This window comes from Narcine bancroftii, chromosome 1 (genome assembly GCF_036971445.1).
Source record: "Narcine bancroftii isolate sNarBan1 chromosome 1, sNarBan1.hap1, whole genome shotgun sequence".
Taxonomy (NCBI): Eukaryota; Metazoa; Chordata; class Chondrichthyes; order Torpediniformes; family Narcinidae; genus Narcine; species Narcine bancroftii.
This window is the reverse complement of record NC_091469.1, coordinates 118,361,814-118,381,968: the sequence shown is the minus strand read 5'-3', so window position 1 is coordinate 118,381,968 and position 20,155 is coordinate 118,361,814. Positions and strand designations below refer to the sequence as shown.

At 40.7% G+C, this 20,155-nt stretch overlaps 1 protein-coding gene across 10 annotated transcripts in view; it reads right to left on the bottom strand.

The window, feature by feature from the left end:
• fcho2 (FCH and mu domain containing endocytic adaptor 2) overlaps window positions 1–20,155 on the bottom strand; it is a 241,038-nt gene that overhangs the window by 190,608 nt on the left and 30,275 nt on the right. For 9 of the 10 annotated variants that reach the window (XM_069937031.1, XM_069937066.1, XM_069937035.1 and 6 more), the window contains exon 2: window positions 10,673–10,764. The exons of the other annotated variant lie outside the window; for it this stretch is intronic. In XM_069937031.1, the coding sequence (XP_069793132.1) occupies window positions 10,673–10,764 (92 nt within the window). The remainder of the gene's footprint in view (window positions 1–10,672; window positions 10,765–20,155) is intronic. 10 annotated transcript variants of the gene reach the window in all.

Here is a 20,155-nt window from a genome sequence, read left to right as displayed (position 1 = left end):
AAACGATTCAACAGTTGCTGGAAGGGAGATGCCAGAGAGTTGTAGTGGATAAATATTTGTCAGGTTGGAGGCTGGTGACAAGCAGTGTGCCTCAGGGATCTGTATTGTGTCTATTGTTGTTTGTTGTATACATTAATGATCTGGATAATGGGGTGGTAAATTGGATTAAATATGCAGATGATACTAAAATAGGTGGAATTGTGGATAACGAAGAAGGTTTTCAAAGATTGCAGATGGATTTGGACTGTAGAAGAGTGAGCTGAAAGGTGGCAGATGGAGTTTAATGCTGAGAAGTGTGAAGTGCTTCATTTTGGTAGGAATAATCAAAACAGGACATATTCAGTAAATGGGAGGTCATTGAGGAATTCAGTGGAGCGAAAAGATCTAGAAATAATGGTGCATCATTCCCTGAAGGTAGAATCTCATGAGGATAGGGTGGTGGAGAAGGCTTTTAGTATGCTGGTCTTTATCAATCAATGCATAGAATACAGGAGTTGGAACATGATGATGAGACTGTTTAAGGCATTGGTGAGGCCAAATTTAGAATACTGTGTACAGTTCTGGTCACTGAATTATAGGAAGGATATCAACATGGTAGAGAGAGTGCAGAGAAGATTTACGAAAGTGTTATCTGGATTTCAGCATCTAGATTACAAAGAAAGATTGAGCAAATTAGGTCTTTATTCTTTGGAGCATAGAAGTTTGAGAGGGGATTTGATAGATGTATTTAAGATTATGAGAGGGATAGAATTGATGTAGATAGGCTTTTTTCCATTGAGAGTAGGAAAGATTGAAACAAGAGGTCATGAGTTAAGAGATAAGGGGCAGAAGTTTAAAAGTTATATGAGGGGGAAATGCTTTACTCAGATATTGGTGGTTGTGTGGAATGAGCTTCTGGGAGAGATAGTGGTGGCAGGGTCAATTTTGTCATTTAAGGAAAAATTGGTTAGCTATATGGATGGAAGGGGAATGGAGGGTTATGGGCAGAGTTTGGTGCAGACTAGAAGGACCAAAATGGCCTATTTCTGTGCTGTAATTGTTATCTGGTTACAAAACCATGCACAAAACGAGTCAATTAGGTACGATTAAAAAATAGTTTTCAAACATTTTTTTCCACTCACATACTACCTTAAGTAATCTCTTTCTAATCACAGTGCATTTATGGCATAGGAATTACTTAAAAGTGGTATGTAAGTGGAAAGAAAAGTTTTGAGAACCACTGATCTAAATCAATGATCTAAATGATAATGTCGTAAACTAGATCAGCAAGTTTGCTGATGACACAAATATTGGGGGCATTGTGGACAGCGAGGAAGGCTTTCAAAACATGCAGAGGGATCTGGAACAGCTGGAAAAATGGGCTGAAAAATGGAGGTGGAATTTAATGCAGATAAATGTGAGGTCTTGAATTTTGGAAGGACAAACCAAGGTAGGATATACACAGTAAATGGTTGGGCACTAAGGAGTCCAGTAGAACACAGGTATGTAGGAATGCAGATACATAATTACCTGAAAGTGGTGTCACAGGTAGATAAGGTTGTAAAGAGAGCATTTGGCATATTGGGCTTCATAAATCAAATATTGAGTGTAGGAGATGGGATGTTATGGTAAAGTTGTATAAGTCATTAGTGAGGCTAAATTTGGAGTATTGTGTGAGGTTTTGGTCACCTAACTACAGGAAAGATATCAATAAGATTTAAAGAGTGCAGAGATTTACTAGGATTTTGCCAGGACTTCAGGAACTAACTTATGTGGAAAGGTTTAACAGATAAGGACTTTATTCCCTGAAATGTAGAAGAATGAGGGAAAATTTGATAGAAGTATACAAAATTATGAGGGGTATAGATAGAATAAATGGCACTAGGCTTTTTCCCCTCAGGTTAGGTGAGATACAAGCTCAAGGACATGGGTTAAAGGTGAAAGGGGAGAAGTTTGGGGAACATTAGTGGGAACTTCTTCACACAAAGAGTAATAGCTCTTGTGTGGATTGGCTGCCAGCTGAAATGGTGAATGCAGACTCAATTTTAACATACAAGATAAATTTGGAAGGTTCATGGATGGAAGCAGTATAGAGGGCTAAGGACTGGGTGCAGGTCAATGGGACTAAGGCAAAATAATAGTTCAGCACAGACTAGAAGGGCCAAAGAACCTGTTTTCTATGCTGTAATGTTCTATGGTTTTATGAATAAGGTGATCTAAGATTACATCTAGATGAATGAGGAAAAATGGAAATGAACTTGGGTACATGTGAAGTATTTCTCTTTAAAGTTAAACCAAGGTAAAATCTTACATGATGAATTTTAATGGCCTCATTGTAGAACCGAGAAACATGTGGATATGGTTTACAGTTCGATGGAAGTGCCATACAGGTAGAGAGAGGAGTGAAGAAGGCATATAGCAAGTTTGCCTTCACCAGACAGGGTACTGAGCATAGATGTCATGTTATAACTGTGCAAGATATTTTTGAGACCATATTTGATGTATTGTGTGCAGTTCTGGACACCCAGAATTTTCACCATGTAATGTATGAGGATAAGGGCTACCTTAAAAAAAGGGCTCAGGCCTGAAACACTGGTTATATAGTGTATCTTTACCTCCTATGGATGCTGAGTGAACTGCATAGTTCCTCTAAACATTTTTGTTTTCTTACTACAATCACAGCACCTGCAAACTTCAATCATAGAGGTTAACAACATCATTAGGGCATATACAAGAAAAATATTCACTGTCTTTATTCCCAGGATAAGATAATCTAAAATTAGAGAGGAAAGACACTTTTTTTTTCCCCCACACAAAAGGTGATATGGAGGACCTTTCTTGGATCTAACACACTAATGCCATCATGAAGAAAGCATGTCAGTGCTTCTACTTCCTTAGGAGTTTATGGAGGATCAGTATTGGAAACCTTGGCAAACTTCTACAACTATGTGGTAGAAAGTTAGGATGGAAGCTAAGAGACAGGACCTCTGTCGTGATCTCTGGATTGCTACCTGTGCAGAGTGCAAATGAGGGCAAAAATGGAAGGATCAGATGGATGAATGTGTGGCTGGTGCAGAAGGCAGAGTTTCAGATTCTAAGACCATTGGGATCTCTTCTGGGGGACACATGACCTCTACAAGAAGGACAAGTTATGTCTGAACCCAAAAGGGGCTAATATCCTGGCGGGCAGGTTTAATAGAGCTGTTGGATATGGTTTAAACAAATTTGGCAGGGGGATGGGAACCTGAGTGATAGGGCAATAGATAGGAATGAGAAAATATGAAAAGTTAGGATAATTATACATGAACGCACGGAGTATAAGAAATAAAATGAATGAAGCTCAACTGCATATTGGAGGGTATGATGTTATAGGAATAAAAAGAGACAAGCTTCAGGAGGGCCAGGATTGGGAAATTAATATTCCATCCTATCGAAAGAACAGACACAGGTAGGTTGGGGTGGGGTGGCTCTGTTGGTGAGGAATGATTTTCAGTCCCTTGAAAGGAGCGACATAAAAGCAGGTGGAGTAGAGTCTGTTTGGATAGAGTTGAGGAATTGCAAGGGGAAGAGGACCATAATGGGAGACACATACAGGCCCCCAAACAGTAGCTCAGATATAGGAGGCAGAATAAATCAGGAGTTAAGATTGGCATGTCAGAATGGTAATGATACAGTTGTTACAGGGGATTTAAATATGCAGGTAGACTGGGAAAATCTAGCTGGTGCGGGACTGCAATAAAGTGAGTTTATAGAATGTCTCCGGGATACATTCTTTGAGCAACTTGTGATGGATCCCACAAAGGGAAAGACGATTCTGAATTTGGCATTGTGTAACTATATGGATTTGATAAGGGACCTTGAAGTAGGGGAGCCATTAGTCAATAGTGACCATAATATGGTGAGTTTTAATTTGCAATTTGAAAGGGAGAATGAAAGAAAGTCGGAAGTATCAGTATTACAGTTGAATAAAGAGGATTATGCAGCCATGAGGGAGGAGCTCACCAAAGTACAATGTAAGGATATCCTGGCTGGGAGAACTGTGGAACAAAAATGGCAGGTATTTCTGGGCATTTTTCAGAAGGTAGAGGACCAGTTCATTCCAAAGAGGAAGAAAGGTTCTAAGGCAAGCAAAGGACAACCGTGGCTGACAAAAGAAGTTAAGAACAGTATCAAGACCAAGGAGAGGAAGTATAATATAGCAAAGAGGAGTGGGAAGCTAGAGGATTGGGAAACCTTCAAAGAGCAATAGAAGATAACTAAGAAAGCTATATGGGAGGGAAATAAATGAGGTACGAGAGTAAACAAGCCAATAATATAAAAGGGGATAGTAAAAGCTTCTTTAGGTATGTAAAGGGGAAAAGCATTAGGACCAAATTGGGCCCTTAAAAACAGAAATGGGCGAAATTATTACTGGAAGCAAGGAAGTGACTGACGAGTTTAACAGATACTTTGGAGCTGTTTTCAACAAGGAAGATACAGATAAAGGTCAGATAGGGGGTAGAGATCCTGCAGTATAGAAAGAATTGACAGAAATTCCAATGGTAATGGAGGAACAGATGGGAAATCCAGATTTGGAAGCATGTGGTCTTGAGTACATTGAATGGACTGAAGGCTGATAAGTCCCCAGGACCTGATGGACTGCATCCTAGGGTGCTTAGGGAGGTTGCTCTTGAAATTGTGGATGCATTCGTCGACATTTTCCAATATTCTAATGTTGTGCCACTTTTTAAGAAGTGAGGGAGAGGGAGAACGGGCAATTACAGACCGGTTAGTCTGACATCAGTAGTGGGGAAGATATTAGAATCTATTACAAAATAAGAAATAATATAATACTTAGACAGAAATAATAGTATCATTACAAGTCAGTATGGATTTCTGAAGGGAAAATCATGCTAGACTAATCTTCTGAAAATTTTTGAGTATGTGACGAAGAGGGTGGACGTGGGAGAGTCAGTGGATGTGGTGTACTTGGACATTCAGAAGGCTTTTTATAAGGACCCGCATAGGAGATTAGTAGGCAAAATTAGAGCGTGGTATTGGGGATAGGGTGCTGATATAAAATTGGTTAACAGACAAGAAACAAAGAGTTGTGATTAACAGGACACTTTCGGGATGGCAGGATGTGACAAGTGGAGTCCCATAGGGCTCGGTGCTTGGTCCTCAATTGTTTATCGTAAATATTAATGATTTAGATAAGGGGATTATAAATAACATTAGTAAATTTGCAGATGACACAAAAATGGGTGGCAATGTGAAGTGTGAGGAGGATGTCAGGAAAATGCAGGGGGATTTAGACAGGTTAGATGAATGGGCAGATGCTTGGAAAATGCAGTTTAATGTGGATAAATGTGAGGTTCTCCACTTCGGTGGCAGGAATAGGAAGGCAGATTATTATTTAAATGGAGTAAAGTTAGGGAGTGGGGAAGTACAACGTGATCTAAGTGTACTTGTACATCAGTCACTAAAAGCTAGTATGCAGGTCAACAAGCTGTGAAAAAGGCAAATGGCATGTCGGCCTTCATAAAAAGGGGAATAGAGTATAGGAGTAAAAATGTCCTTGTGTAGATGTACAGAGCCCTGGTGAGACCACACCTGGAGCATTGTGTCCAGTTCTGGTCTCCTAATTCAAGGAAGGACATTCTCACTATTGAGGGTATGTAGTGTAGATTCACAAGGTTTATTCCCAGGATGGCAGGATTGATGCATGCCGAAAGGTTGGATAAACTGGAGTTTGTATACGTTGGAATTTAGAAGGATGAGGGGAGATATTATTGAGGTATATATTATTAAGGGATTGGACATGAAAGAAACTGATTACATGGTCCCGACGTTGGGGAGACTAGGACTAGAGGCCATATTCAAGAATACAGGGAAGGCCCTTAAGGACAGAGAAATTTTTTTTTTTACCCAGAGAGTTGTTTGTCTGTGGAATACTTTGCCTCAGAAGGTGGTAGAAGCAGGTTATCTGGATAAGTTCAAGAGGGAGTTAGATAAGGTTCTTGTGGACAGGGGAATTAAGAATTATGGAGAGAAGGCAAAGACAGGGTATTGATAGTGGAAGATCAGCAATGATCTAAATATATGGCGGTGCTGGCTCAATGGGCCAAATGGCCTACTCCAGAACTTATTGTCTATTGTCAGAGAGCAGCAGCAATCATCAAGGATCCACACCACCCAGAACATGCTCTATTCTCACTGTTACCATCAGCAAGGAGGTATGAATGCCACAAGACTCATACCACCAGATTCAGGAACAGTTTCTACCTCTACACCATCAGACTCCTAAACAACAGTCTCAATTAGAACTCATTTAAGGATTCTTACTTTGCTCATTATTACTGAATATTTATTATTTTCTCTATTTGCACATTTTGTTTACATTTCTTTCTTTGATCATGTTTCTCTCTTTTGTACGATTCTCGAGTACAGTTTGTACGAATGCTAAGTATAAATTCTGCCTAGCAAGCATGAAAAAACAATCTCAGGGTTGCATGTGATGTCATGCATGTACTCTGGCAATAAATTTGAAATTGAACTGATTTAGTGCTGTACAACTCTGAGATCAGGGAAGGAGTCATCGCACTCGATCCTGGGGAACCATCTAAGATTATGACTCAGAATTACAATAAAACTATAAAATGCAACTCACTCAGTGAAACTTTCAGTCATTTGTACCTTTCAGTGGGGGACCAACAACTGGAGATAGAAGACCTCATGCTGCACCAAGCAAGGATGTTCATTAGGGGGCAATAGAATTTCTTGGGATCACTAATGTTTCATGTCAAGTCTAACTCTGTTCAGTTGGTTTTTTTTTTAGTGCAGTACTTAACAATCACCACTGGATGGCAATAGGACAATTACAATCACTGAGATAGAGTGGGCCTCTGGTAAAGATTAGTAACAGCTCCAGAAATGGGAAACAATTTCAAAGGAACTTGCAGAAGACTGAAAGAAACTAATTTAAAGTGTAATTGAACATCAAATTACATACAGAACAACTAACAAGAGGGAAAGACTGAGGGGCAAAGAAACACTAAGCAAGAATACACTTGCATATTTCAAAAATTGCAAACAATTCTCAGTCTGCAAGAATGACACTTCTCATGTCCAAGCCAAAATAAGTTAAATGGCAGTAACCAACTATTATAGAAAATACACTTATGCCAGCAATTATTTAAACAAAAAGTTCTATGGCAAGTTCAATGTCAATCTTTGTGTTATTGTATTACAAAAATCATATAAGGGTAAACATATGATTAAGCTACTGTAAAGGTTAAAACCTTGAGTTTTTTGATTTTTAGTTAATTTTTTGCCTGTCTCTTTTGGAGAACTATTGTTTGTAGTGTTACCATAGTGTCTATGATGTAATATGTTGCAAGATCTGCCCAGGCCATGGCTTGCTTTTCATTCTACAAGATTTGAAAGAAGTGTGAGCATGAGAAACTTTTCTTTGAATCGTGTATCTCTTTAAAGCTTTTGTACATCTTTAAGCTAGTATCTCTACATATCTTTGTATCATTATACAGTAAATGCTTTATTATTCATTGTTATGAAAGTCTTAATGCGAAGCTATGCAAAATGTTTATTAGTTCTATCAATGAATTAAAACTACTTAATTGCCACAGTTTGATTTGTTGGATTAAAGAGATCTAAATTTAGGATAATGCAGCTCACCCTTTGGAAGATGATACTCTGAAATTAAGTATTGGAATAAGGAAAGTGTCGTCTATAGCTACTTTCACAAAGTTTGTGACAGTGTGGTGGAAATATGTGGAGTCTTATTTCTCATTCCAAGTGCTGGGTGATTTGCAAACAATTGAGTGTTTGTTCACATTGTTTTTATTTGACAAAAACTTGACTGCTCATAAAATATAAAATTTGCACACATTTCTATGGTTGTCATTCAGTGCATTCCTATCACAGGGCCAGTGTCATGGAAGATTTCAACCATTATTCTTTCGCACAATTACAATGTTGACCTCTTCCTATGAAAAAAAATCCTTTCCACCTTGACACTTGTTGTCCAAAACTCTATTCTACCAAAAACTCTGGTGCCTAAATCTTAATTTCATATTGTTCTCACAATATTCCTCTGCCTTGCTGAGTGCACTCACAACTGATCCCATTATTAAAAAAGAAACCTATATTCACTTTCATATCTTATCATATCCCTGGGTTCTGTGGCCCCACCTCAAAATCATGTAATCACTACCAACAATAAGCCCTCTGTAACTGTAAGTTTCTTCAACACTAACATCTTGTATTCTCCTGATTTTAATAGCTCCATCAAAGGTGATTACTTTCAAATACATTGGCTCTAAAGTCTGGAATTCTCTCTGCAAAGCTTTATGTGCTTCTCTCTTTCTTCAACCTCTTCTGTAAAATACATCTTAAGAGCTATCTCTTTGAGCAAATTTCTATCATCTGTCCTGATGGGCTTTTTTTATATAGGGCTTCGAATAGTGTAAAATTTTTGTTTGGCTATATGCCTATTCAACCTGTGAGTATTTTATTGCATTAGAGGTGATAAGGTAACTGAGTAGCAAAGTATTCTATACTGAGCTACTATAGATGTCGGTGTTAACGCAGTGGAATTGCTGTTCACATTGTCGAGTTGATGTATACACGGGGAAGTCAATGTTTACGCTGTGGAGTCTAGTAGACTTGAAACCTCCAGGCTTGCATGTGGGCCTTCTATACATCACTGATTCTGTCACATGGATAGGAAGTGACATCAATGATGTCATCAGCACAGATTAAAAAACCGATGTTGGATGTAGGTCAATTTCCCACGTTTTCCACAGCACGTCTGCCATTTCGGGAGCCAGTTCACTTGCTGGTAAGTGGGTCGCCACACTGCTTTGGTCAGACTTGAAAAGTAATTAATTAGTCATGAAGAATGTTAGTATACCCTGTAGTTGCAGTTGTATTAGGAAATATTTCTTACTCTTCCCAAGTAATCAGAATTCTATTACCCTAACATTCATTTGTGGGAAATCACCATTGAGTTCATCAGCAATTTTGGACAAATGATCACAACACCATTAGTTTTAAGATAGTTCTGGAAAAAAAGATAAGACTGGTGCACAAGTTAAAATCCTAAATTGTGACAAACCTTATTTTAATGGCATTAGATAGGAACTTGCAAAGATTACTGGAGGGGATTCTGAGAGGCAAGATTTAAAAGAAAAACTACATCAGCCATGCCCTCTGACCTGCAATGACTTAAAAAACAAGGAAAGCACATTTAAATTTTGCAATTTATTTTTGGATGCCAACAGTAACTGGGAGATATGCTGGTGGCTTTTCATGTTCTGATCTAAGTACCTGTGCAACCAAATACCTTTAACAGTAAAAATCAAATTTAGAACCTATCTAAACAATGCAAGTTTATTTGAAAACAAAAATGAAAGCATCTTGTTCAAATGCAGAAAGAAGGCAAGTTCAAAAGTGACACCATCAAGTAGTGATTAAAATAACATGTATGGGTAAAAAAAAGATTGTACAAGTTTGTGAACAGCAGCAAAAATGTAAAAATATGTGTGTATCTCTGTCCTGTCATTTACTCATTGACCGAGGTTACATGCACTATAATCTTAAAAATATCGCAATTTGACAAAATATGGCCCCTTTTTTATTAAACAATCCTCAGCCTTCTAGTTTGTCCTTCCAGAAGGCATCACCTCACACTTATCCAGATTGAAATCCATCTGCCACTTTTCTGCCCAACTCTGCATCCTGTCTATATCCTCTTGTAACCCTCTACATCCTTCAGCTCCATCCACAACTCCTGCATCCTTCGTGTCATCTGCAAACTTCCTGACCCATTCTTCCTCCTCTTCATCTAGGTCATTTATTAAAAAAATCACAAAGAGCAGAGATCCCAGAACGGATCCTTGCAGCACTCCACTAGTCACCAACCTCCAGAAAGCAGCCTTTCCTTCCACTCCTACTTTCTTCCTGCAAACCAATTTTCTATCTACATAGCCAAGTTCCACTGATCCCATGCCTCATGTCTTTCTGGATTAATCTCTCATGGGGGACCTTGTCAAATGCCTTGCTAAAATCCATGTTTACTAAATCTACCGTCCTAGCCTCATCAATTTCTCTTGTTATCTCCTCAGAAAAACTAAATTAGACTCATGAGGCATGACCTTCCCTTCACAAACACATGCTGACTTTCCTTGAGTACTTCTCCAAATGCTCATAGATCCAATCCTTAAGAATCCACTCCATTAGTTTGAACACCCTGAAGTAAAACTTAACAGTCTATAATTCCCAGGATTCTCCCTTTTACCTTTTTTAAAACAAGGGGACTACATGCTAGCTCAAAGCTGCTAACTGCTCACTCACTCTCTTACCAAAATAATAAATTCTAATAACGTTCTGACAACTAGTGTACATAATGGAAAATATACAAGTTACATTTATGCTAATATATCTGCAACTCATATAACAATAAACATTGCATTATTGAAAGACACATTTCCAACAGGGCAAATGTCAATTGCCAGTATTTTTATTATCTTTCAAAATGTGTTCATTGAGGGCAGAATTTTACTTTACTTTTTAAGGTAAAATACATTTTCAGTATTGAAATGTTGAAAATCTTATTTTAAATTTGAACTTTATTTAGGTTTGGAAAACTATCACCCTCCAATAGATTAGTAAAGTCTGTAAAAGAATTAAATACCTCTCTCTTATGAAGTCTGCCAAATCCTTTGTTGAGATTTGACCATATTTCATATTATGGTAAAGAACATCAAAGCCATTGTTCTTTTCCCCCTGAAAATAACAAAATAATATTTGAACAATTCATCTTGTGCACAATCATTTAAAACAGCCATGACATCAATTAAAGATTTCAGAAATGAAATGATTCCAGTATTACGAGCTCCCGTTTTAGTAGAATGGGATTATCACTGTAAGGGATAGTATAGACAGGAGGAACTGAATGGTCAGTTTACATTTAACATTTCACACAAGCACCATCACAACATAAGGCACAGTCCAGTGACGATTCAATAGATTGGAAGAACTGAGGGAATGCTTGCCACAAGGCAAGTGGTGACCCTACTTTGTCCCAGAGAAATTTGCAGGAATTCAGGACCTCTTTGGCCTTTCACAGAGATACACACACATTTTTCCAGGGAATTTGCCCTCCCCGGCAATTTGGGGGTGCCCTGCCCCCAACTGATGACGCGTTATGCACTCACAGGAGTAAGAATAAGTCTTAAGTAAGAATATTGCCTGTCCGTTCCATCCCTGCCCGTCTGTCAGTCGGTCACCCGCCCGTTCCCTCCCGACTGGCCATCAGTCAGGATACTTACCACTAGAGAACAGCTAACCACTTCGGTACGTCGCAACGGTGGCACAATGCCGGATGAATGGCCAACTTAGTTTCCCATAATCCTTCGCAGCTGGAACTGCTCTGGAAAATACAGCTGCATGAGGGATTATGGTTAACGAGGTCAGCCATTCATCCTGCATTACGCTGGCATCACGATGGGCCAAAGTGACGGGCTGTTCTCTAGTGGTAACAATCTTTTAATTGTCTGGTGATGCAGTATGCAAGCGCTGACATCATGAGGCTTCCCTGTTTAGCCATTTGGCTCTTCACACTGCAGGCGGTCTGGGAAAATTTCCCGGGCCCATGGCCTTACCTACAAGGTAAGGTTGTGGACCCATTTAAAATTCCCAGGTTGACCTTTTCACACCACCGGTTCATGGGAGGGTTCCAGGAAAATTTCCCAGTAATCTCCAGTTTACAATGCAGTGTGAAAGGCCTACAGTCTGTTCTAAATTCGATACATTTGAAAAGACATTGTGATATTGCAAGGGAGAATCATGCTGACTGCTGAAGAGAAAGCAGCCTTTTGAAGCAGCTCTTGTGGCCAGCCATTCTGTGGAATTCAGATCAAAGCATGTTCTGTGAATGACTGGGCTTTTTGGTGGATTAATCTGTGCCAGGAGGGTCTTTTGGAAAGCAAAATGCTTCACTTTGATTGTGACTAACAGTGAGGGCCACTTGGAGAAACTGCTTCATTTTGAGGGTGACTAGTAATGAAGGTCACTTGGAGAGACAGGTGCCAGGGTCTTGGAAGCTTCAAGAAGGCTGCCCAGTTCGAGTCTTGCCTACAAAAGGACTAGGAGTGTTATGACTACAGCTCATGTAGATGGGCATTTCTTTAAAGACACGCAAGGAGAATTAGTGAGTCTGTAGTAGCCACAACTCTAGTCTCCCCATCAGTTCATCATTCATTCTGGGCGTCAAATTTCAAAGGCCTATGCTTCAACATTGAATTGAAAAGACTGAACTTTGAAGTAACTTTCGAGGTTTGGGTCTGGACTGTAAAGGTTTGGGTATATCACACATACACTAGTACACCTGCGCATAGTAGGGGATAGATTTAGTGTTAACGTTAGTTTAAAACGAGTTAGAAATAAAATTAGTGTTTTAAAATTACACCCTGTCTGGTTCATTGTCTATTGCTGCTCGTTACACGTGGTTCGTAAATCAAAGAAAAGTACAGGTATTTTAAATAACATTTTCAAAAATTGTATTCAAGCTACTTCTGTGAAATTACATGGAAACATTGTGCTGGAAATGATCAGCACATCAAAAAAGTTATTTAGCCTGGACAACTCTGGTTATTTTGCTGGGAATTTCTTTGAGAGGCAGACAGAGCAAAAGTCGAGAAAGAAAAGGCAAAAATAAGTGGGGAAAAAGGACATGGGTTAGCAGGAGAAAGGATAAAACAAATGTGTAAGTACACTATGGGAAAAATGCAAGGGTGGGGGTGAGAACTCTTTCTTTATTGCATGTACAGTATATTTTCAGGTGTTTTACTTAGTTTGAGCCAGTCGGTTTGAAGTTTTACTGTATGTTTTACTTAAAAATACAGGGATTGTCCTCCAGCAGAATTTCAGCAACCCTGCTGAAAGGGTATTTGACAGAGGGAGCGGCTCGGGGAGAGAGCGGCAGCGTGACTTGGGTGAGTGAGCGGGGAGAGAGCAGCAGCATGGCTCAGGCGGGTGAGTGGGGAGAGAGCAGCAGTGCAACTCGGGTGGGAGAGCAGGTAAATAGTGATATATCTTTATCTCACTTCATTTACCACCCCTTCATCCAAGGCCACCGCAACCCCCACCCGCAATTACTTAAAAGTACTGCCATTTTAATATTATTCTGTTATCTGAAAATTCTGAAATCCAAAAATTGTCTGGTTCCAAAGATCTCGGATAAAAGATCAACACCGGCATCATCCTCTTTAGTCTCAAAAGGTCCAGATCCTCTTTTCACCAATGGATGCTGTCTGTCCTGCCGATTTCTTCCAGCAATTATTTGTTTGCTCAAGATTCCAGCATCTGCAGTCTTTATGTTTATCTGTTGAATATTTTTGCTCCAGGCAAAGACTGATCTTTGAAACAAAGATCACAAAATATAGGACCTTCATTCCTCCTATGGCTGAGCCTTAGAATTGACCAAGATTAACTCTGATATGTGGAACTCAACTATTGTTACGTCATTTGACTACCATAGTCACAATAAGGAAACTTAGTAAACCTAGCCACCTGACCAAAGAGTAAGTGCTGCAACTTGTGTGTGGAAACAGGCCACCTCTACAAAGGCTGAGCAAAACTGGTATCCCCCTATGCACAGCCAATAAGAGGGGAAACCACAAATAACACCACCCCAAGTCAGGTCAACATCCCCTCAACCTTGACTGCAACAGATACTCTGGTAGAGACCAAGACCAGGAGACACACCAACCATGTCCACCTCCAACCTTCAAAGGCCAGCCACAGCATTGAAGGCCCCTTCCAAGGACGCAAAGTTGATGAAGGAGGAAGCTGCAGAGGAAAAATAGCAGAGAGTGAAGAAAGAAAACCTAAAAAGTCCCACAGAAGAAAGTGGCAACCAACACTACAAGAAGTGGAAAGAAAAGGGTAAGGGTGCAAACAGAAGCCACCAATCTCTCATCATCCTGAGACGAAGCCAGTAGGAGCACTGAATTAAGGCAGAGGAAGTTCCAAGACAGAAGTGAAAGAAAGGACAACAATGGGTTACGAGCAAGCCAGACTGTGGGATGGACAACACTTTGTAAACCTCCCTCCCAGAGACAGTCGCCCTCAGCTCTGTGAGATTGGAAGAAGCAGAGGCTGTCATCCTCAGGCTTCAAGAAACTGGTAGCATAGATATTCTAGGATAGACTATTTATTTATTGCTACTCAGCTAGCACTATCCGTTACTGCTTGTGATTATGAAGCAATTGAAATATCTGGTTATGCATCATTGAAGCTTTCAATTAAATTGTCTGATGTAGCTTCTGATTCCAGGCAATGGTAGTTTAATTCTACTTTGTTACAGGATGGAAAGTTTGTTAATTTTATTAAAGAACAAATAGCTTTCTTTTTTAAAATTAATTTTATAGAAAAAATGTCCAGCTTGATATTATTGGATACTTTTAAGGACTATCTTCGAGGTCAAATTATTTCATATTCAGCAAGGCTGAGAAAACGAACAAATGAAGTAAGAATATTGTTGGTTAAGATTAAAGAAATTGATAGATTATACTCAGTAGCTCCTAATTCTGACCTTTATAAAGAGAGTGGAACTCCAAATACAACATGATTTTCTTTTAACTTACCTGATTGAAATCCAACTTCTTAAATCCAAATGCCAGTTTTACACACGTGGGAAAAAAAAAATCTGATTTTCCAGATAATTCAAGTTCAATGGATAATTTCCTGGATCAAATGAACTTTCCTAAACAGTCTCATCTTCAGAGGAAATTATCTCTGAGGATGAGATTTTTAAAGCTATTACTTCTCTTCAGTTGGGTAAGGCACCTAGTTGAGATGGGTACACGATTGTGTTTTTCAAATCATTTGCTAACCAACTTGTTCCTTGGTTATATGAAGTCTTGAAGGAATCCACCTCTTTTGGAACCGTGCCTCAGACTTTTTACGAGGCATCAAGTTCTTTAATTCTTAAAAAGAATAAAGATTCTACTGATTGTGCTTCTTATAGACCAATATCATTATTAAACAGTGATTCAAAATTTTTTCTAAAATTTTAGCTAGTAGATCAGATAATGTGAAAAACATTATCCAAACGATCACACTGGGTTCATTAAAAATCGTTATTAATATTCAAATATTCTCAGATTAATGACTATATATTCTCCCTCAGTTAAGATTCCAGAATGTGTCATTTCATTGGATGCTGAGAAGGCGTTTGACAGGGTGGAATGGCTTTAATGTTTGAGGTTTTAGAGAAATTTAATTTTGGTCCTGCTTTTATTTCTTGGATTAAACTGATTTATCACACTCCTTCTGCATATGTTGTTACTAATAATCAAAGGTCTTCCAAGTTTAGGCTTCAGCACAGAATTAGACAGGGCTGTCCTCTTAGCCCTTTACTGATTGATTTAGCTTTGGAGCACTTAGCAAGTGCATTTTGAGATTCTAATGATATTGAGGGATTACTGGGGGGGGGGGGGGGGGAGGGAATAGTATTCATAAAGTATCTTTATTTGTGGATTATTTGCTGTTATGTTTCAGACTCAGATAAATCTATTCCTTCTAATGTTACCTTTGCTGTTGCAGTTCAGTATTCTTTTCTGGCTATAAATTAAATCTTCACAAGAATGAATTACTTCCCTTGAATATTCAGGTACCTATTTATGAACATATACCGTTTAAGGTTGTTAAGGATTATTTTACCCATCTAGGTGTTAAAATTCCAAAAAAAATTAAAGATTTATATAAGCTAAATTTCTTTCCTTTGATTGATTATGTGAAAGAATCCCTCTCTATATGGTCCCCATTATCATTATCCTTAGTAGGTCGTACTAATGCAATCAAGATGATGGCTTTACCTAATTTTTTGTATTTATTTCAAGCCATTCCAGTTTTCAATCCAAAATCATATTTTGATATTATGATTCCAAGATACCTTCCGATATTTGGCAAAATAAAAATACAAGGTTAAATAAAGCTCAATAACAGAAATTGAAAAAGGATGGGGGTTTAGTTCTACCCAACTTCGGATTTTATTATTGGACAATTAATATTAGTTGTATCATATTCTGGATTTTTAAATTCTGATAAACGAATGTCCGTCATGGGTAAATCTGGAATTAAAATTGTTTGATAAATTTTCAATAGTTTCTTTGTTGGGAGCTGCCCTTCCTTTTGCACTTACCAAGGTTAGCAAATTGATAACCAGTACTATACCCAAGCTCACATTACAGATATGGTTTTAGTTCCAGAGATTCTTTGATTTAAAATTTTTTTACTCCTTCTGGTTTTATTCTATCTGATTTTTCTTTCAGCCATCTGTGAATGACTGAGCTTTTTCTTTTTGGAAGGCTGAGGGTATTCTTTGTTTTCATGATTTGTTCATGTGTAGCAGCTGCTACAAGGAATGAAACACACAACTACCACGTTGGGGTTTCAAACAAACTGTTTATTCAAACTTCACGTGCGCCCTTTACACTCCCGCGTTGGCGGAGACGTCACCATGTTCGCCCTAGGCGCGTGCTCTGGCCTAAAACCATGAGCCACGGAGGTCCTCCAATGGCGCCATCTTCTCACGGCTGCCCCGCCGGTGCGGCAATACAAGCGGGGCCAGATCGCCATGAGGATGTGCGCCGCAAACAACCCCCCCACCCCCCGAACTGATTTAAGTATCTCACCGCTTGGGTGACCTACCACGTCATTTCAGCCGGGCCGTCAGGATCGGCTGGCTAAGGTTCAGGTGTGGCGACTTGAGTCTGTCGACTGTGAATATCTCCCCCTTGCCCCCAATGTCCAGGGTGAATGTCTTGCCTGAGCGTTGCAGGGGACCTCGTAGGGGTGCTGCAGGGGAGCGATGTGTGGGCCTCACCAAACAAAAACAAAGTCAACCGTGGCCAGTTCTTTTGGGTCAGTGGTGGGGGCGCTAGTGAGGTGAGCTTACCCCGCAAGTCTGCCAGCAAGGTCTGATTCTCGGTCATGGAATCAAAGTCTGGGCCGAACAACACCCCAGGTAGTGTCAACGGTGCGCCATAGACCAACTCCTTGGACAATACTTGTAGGTCTTCTTTCGGAGCTGTTCTGATGCCAAGCAGGACCCAGGGCAATTCATCCGTCTAGTTGGGGCCAGTGAGGTGCGCCATGAGGGCTGACTTAGGTGCCAGTGGAAGCGCTCCACTAGGCCATTCACTTGTGGATGGTATGCGGTGGTGTGATGGAGCTTGATCCCCAAGAGGTTTGCCAGCTGTGACCAGAGGGCGGATGTAAACTGGGCGCCCTGTCACTCATCATGTGTGCCAGGACTCCAAATCTGGCGATCCAGTGGGCGAGTAGGTTCCTGGTGCAGAACTCAGCAGAAGTGTCTCTCAGCGGGATGGCTTCCGGCCACCTTGTCGTGCGGTCAACCACGGTCAACAAATAGCGGGCATCCCTGAACACTGGCAGGGGGCCCACGATGTCAATGTGTAGATGTTCAAACCTCTTAGCTGTGGAGTCAAACTGCTATATTGGGGCCTTTATGTGGCGCTGAACTTTAGAGATCTTGCACTGTGTGCAGTTTCACGCCATCTGGGCTACCTGTTTCTTGAGGCCATGCCACACGAACCGTTCCGCCACCATGCGAACCAAGGTCTTGACCGAGGGGTGAGCCAGGTCGTGGACCATGCTGAAGGCCTGCGGTCTCCATTGTGGTGGGACTATCAGGTGCAGCGAGCCGGTGGAGACATTGCAGAGCAGCAAGTCGGGACAGTCCGACAGTTTGAGGTCCTGGAGCCGGAGGCCCGTGATGGCGGTGCGGAAAGCTATCGTGTCTGCATCCTCCTTCTGCGTCTGTGCGAGCTGGGCGTAGTCCAGGTCGGGGCAAGGATGTTGATGGTGGGCCTTGAGAGTGCATCTGCAACGGCATTGTCCTTACCTGCTCGATGTCAGATGTCAGTGATGAACTCTGATACATAGGACAAATGCCACTGCTGGCGCACCAACCAGGGATGCTTTGACATTGCGAGGGCCTGAGTGAGCGGTTTGTGGTCTGTGCCTTCCAGGACCAGAAACTCCCTGTCGAAGGTGCTGTAATTTAGTTCCGGGGGGGCAGAGGTGCTTGCTAAACAAAGCAAGCAGACGCCTCTGGCCATTAAATGATTGCTCCAGGATGCCTCCAACGGCCGTGGCTGAAGCGTCCACTGAGAGTGCGGTGTGGGCATCAGGCTGAAGGTGGTCTAGTAGGGTGGCGCTCTCAGCCTCTTCCGTCCATTCCAGGGTTTTGTTCTTAGCGGCGATCAATGCGAACAATGACCGCATGATGCGAGCCGCCCCTGGGATGAAGCGGTGGTAAAAGTTGACCATCCCACTGAATTCCTGTAGACCTTTGAGGGTGTCAGGCTTCGGAAACTGCCATATGGCTGCGACCTTCAAAATGCAGCATCTCCACACAGCAGGGTTGATTTGGTGAGGCTGACCTGTGGAAATGTCGCACAGGAAAGTAGTACCTAGTGGCCCAAAGGCTACATCCTCAAGTTGCCAGCTTGGGACAGCAGTTCTAAGCCGGGGTTCATCATCCTGGCGCTGAGTTTTGGTGAATGCCACGTAGTCTACACCTGGAGAGAGGGCACCTGCTGCTTGAATTGTAGCAACTGTGTCACAGTGTGAAATGACGAACAAGAAAATGATCAGAAGTAGTCGCGTCAAGATTCAGTAAAAGTAGTTTACTCAGTCACACGCAGCTTTTTAAAACCCCATGCCTTCCAAATGATGTCATCACATTGCAACGTCATAACGTCACTCGGAACCTCCCGAGTCAGTTCGATTAAGTCTATGGTGATGAGCCACTACACTACTTTATTTTCTAACCTTCAGAGCTGGGATGTTTGGGGGTGGGGGGAAGGATTTCTGTTTGGGATTTAAATGAATTTTCAAGGTTATTTTTGTTTCATGGTTTTTCATATGCTGTGTTACAGCATGGTTTCAAGGTGACAGCTCTTGGAATGGATACAGACACAGTTGGATCATTTTCATAACACTAATTAATATTAATTAAGACTCATGATTACCCAATTAGGCTTATATCATGGACTGTTAAAGATATAAATGGTCAAGTTAAACGAAGTAGGGTATTTGCTCATGCTAGGCACCGAAAGGCTGATACTATTTTTCTTCAAGAAACCAATATCAGGAATTCTGATAAGGCTAGACTCATGTCTAAATGGAAAGGACAATGTTTTCATTCTTCTTATGACACGAAAATCAAGGAGTTTTCATTATAATTAATCAAAACATTTCATTTGTACTTTGTAACACTTTATCAGACAAACAAGGTCTTTATACTATTCTTATAGGTAAATTACTAGGGGTAGCTAGATGCTCCCCCTACTTTTCACAAAGACATCAAAGCCATCAAACAGTGAAAACCTAGCAAAGCACCAGGGCCTGATGGCATTGCAGCCAAGATCTACCACTATGGTGGCAATACACAGACATCATGCCTGAACCAGCTGTTCACCAAGTTGTGGGGAGCTGCAGAACTACCACAAGACTTCAAAGACAAAAAGATCATTATCACCTATAACAATAGGGGAGACGAGAAATTGCAACAATTATCATGGCATCTCTCTTCTGTCATTTGTAGGAAAATGCCTCGTGAAGATTATCCTTAGATGTTTGGTGTCCAACATCAATGACAACATCCTTCCAGAAAGTCAGTGTGGTTTTTGAACAGGCCCTAGTGGATATGATCTTCTCACTGAGGCAGCTCCAAGAGAAATGTGTTGAGCAGCAGAGAAGTCTCTATGTCACATTTGTTGATGTATTCAAAGCATTTGATGTTATTGGTAGAGATGGCCTGTGGAAGCTCTTACCAAATTTTGGTTGCCCCCCACCCCTAACTAACATTATCCGTTACTTCCGCAAAGGTATGGAAGGCCGCATCAATATACGTAGTGAGTGGCCAGACCCATTTCCTATCAGCATCAGTATAAAACAGAGTTGTGTTTTGCCTCCTTCTCTGTTTGGACTATTCTTCGCTGCTGCTCTTCAGGATACCACATCAGACCTGAAGTTAGGGGTCTTCCAACAAATGAGAGTGATGGTGGGCTCTTCAACCTCGCAAGACTGAGAGCAAAAATAAAAGTCGAGGATATTGTGGTGCACGAGCTAGTTTGCTGAT